At 43.3% G+C, this 1653-nt stretch overlaps 1 protein-coding gene across 1 annotated transcript in view; it reads left to right on the top strand.

The window, feature by feature from the left end:
• The window catches only part of nt5dc1 (5'-nucleotidase domain containing 1), a gene marked incomplete at its 5' end in the record, with an annotated part of 22944 nt that extends 21316 nt beyond the window's left edge, over positions 1–1628 (top strand). The window contains 1 exon segment of the mRNA XM_014034780.1: positions 369–1628. Within this exon segment, the coding sequence (XP_013890234.1) occupies positions 369–481 (113 nt within the window).
• Positions 1629–1653: the final 25 nt, after the last annotated feature.

Below are 1653 nucleotides of genomic sequence, written 5' to 3'. Positions count from 1 at the left end.
ATCACATCCCCAGCAATCGATGGTTGTAGGATTAAGCTGTAAAAGGGTTCATACACCACTAGTTGGCAGTGTTGTGCATATATTTTATGTGAATTATTGCCAGCTACTGGCAGTGCGCTCCTCTACCTCTAGACCTCAGGCTAACATGAAGTGGTATTTGTACTGTAGTGTCTGAACACTTTTATCAAGGCATCCCAGATTTAAGAAGCTGGTAAAGATCAGATAATCTGGATTATGTCCTGATGCATAAACCCTTGGAAAAGACAGTGTGGACCTGTTTTACAATCAGGAACATGATCCACTCTGCCTGCTGACCGGAAGCAAGGCTCTGACATTAAACACTCCTGAACTCTCCTCCCTCTGCCTAGATCTTCCTCTGGATTACAAATTCCCCAGGTTTTCCCCCGACAAACCCTGCACCACGGGGTACTACCCCCGCCCTCCAGAGTCTCTGCTGAAGATGTGTGAAGATCTGTCCTAAAACAGACCAAGAAGAACGAGGAAGAAGGAAAACAACTCCTCTCTGACTCCTCTGCCACAAGAGAGGCGTCTCCGTCTTTGCCTGTAGTTTTCCACCTGACTCCACCTTCACATGTGATGCATAGGCCCCGCCCACTCATCACCTGTTCAGAGAAACCATGTGAATGTAAGCCACAGTATCCCTCCATAACGCCTCCATCTGAGAGTTCTGTGGTTCAGTGTACTCCACACGTGGAAATACAAGATAATGCGTGTGTGTGTTGTGTGCGTGTGTCTGTGCACGCGCGCGCATATGTGTGTGCGTACAGTAATAAAAAACTGTTTCCATTGATTGTTTTGTGTTTAAGAAGTGAACAGTTTACTGTCTCTTACCTCAGAGGAAGCAGAGTCCTGTCACATGTGTCTGTAACTCGATGTGCTGTGCTCTCAATGACATCATTCTACATATTTTACTAACACAGACATGAGGAGGTGTGTCTGTTGTTTCCCTGTGGATGGTGTTAGTCACACAGAACCAGTGCTGTCCTCAGAGGGACTCAGTGATACTGATGAGGAGGACTGGTCTAGGTATTGTGTGTACTTCTTTGTGTAACAGTGATGTGTTTCTGAGTGATTGTGTGTGAGTATGGTTGACTCGAGCTGCAGACCAAGATCTGCTTTAACCGACCTCTGAATAGCTGTCTAAGTGCAGACATAGACTGGGCCATAAAGTCTTGGAACACTGAAGTTAAAGAGGATCAGGTCCAAGTTGGTTCAGTAGAGTTTGACACAAAGCCTGACAGAGTGAACCAAGAACCCTAAAGATTCATCTTTGAATCATTTTACTGATCTGGGATCAGATAAAGTTGTTCTAATCCAGGTTTTCTCTTTAGTTTTTTAAATCAATGGAAGAATTATTTTTAAATTTAGCTTTATTTGTTGAGCATGAATACTGAATAAAATGTGTAGTAATACACAACCCTACCATGTAACACAGTAAATTCAACCTGATACCGTATGAAACTGATTGGGTCAAAGGGAATCTGAGGATAAATTTAGTTTTTTTGGATCAAGTCTGATCAGATTCTCCAAGGTGTTAATGTTCCTTCATTTCCCACCAGACTGAAACTCTAGAATGTGGCATACCCTTTTACCCTCATACCGTTGTATCCTCATACCCTTGTATCCTCATAA

This window comes from Austrofundulus limnaeus, unplaced genomic scaffold, assembly GCF_001266775.1.
Source record: "Austrofundulus limnaeus strain Quisiro unplaced genomic scaffold, Austrofundulus_limnaeus-1.0 Scaffold2294, whole genome shotgun sequence".
Lineage (NCBI taxonomy): Eukaryota > Metazoa > Chordata > Actinopteri > Cyprinodontiformes > Rivulidae > Austrofundulus > Austrofundulus limnaeus.
The sequence above is the reverse complement of the archived record's forward strand: the minus strand, read 5'-3'. Positions and strand labels throughout refer to the sequence as shown.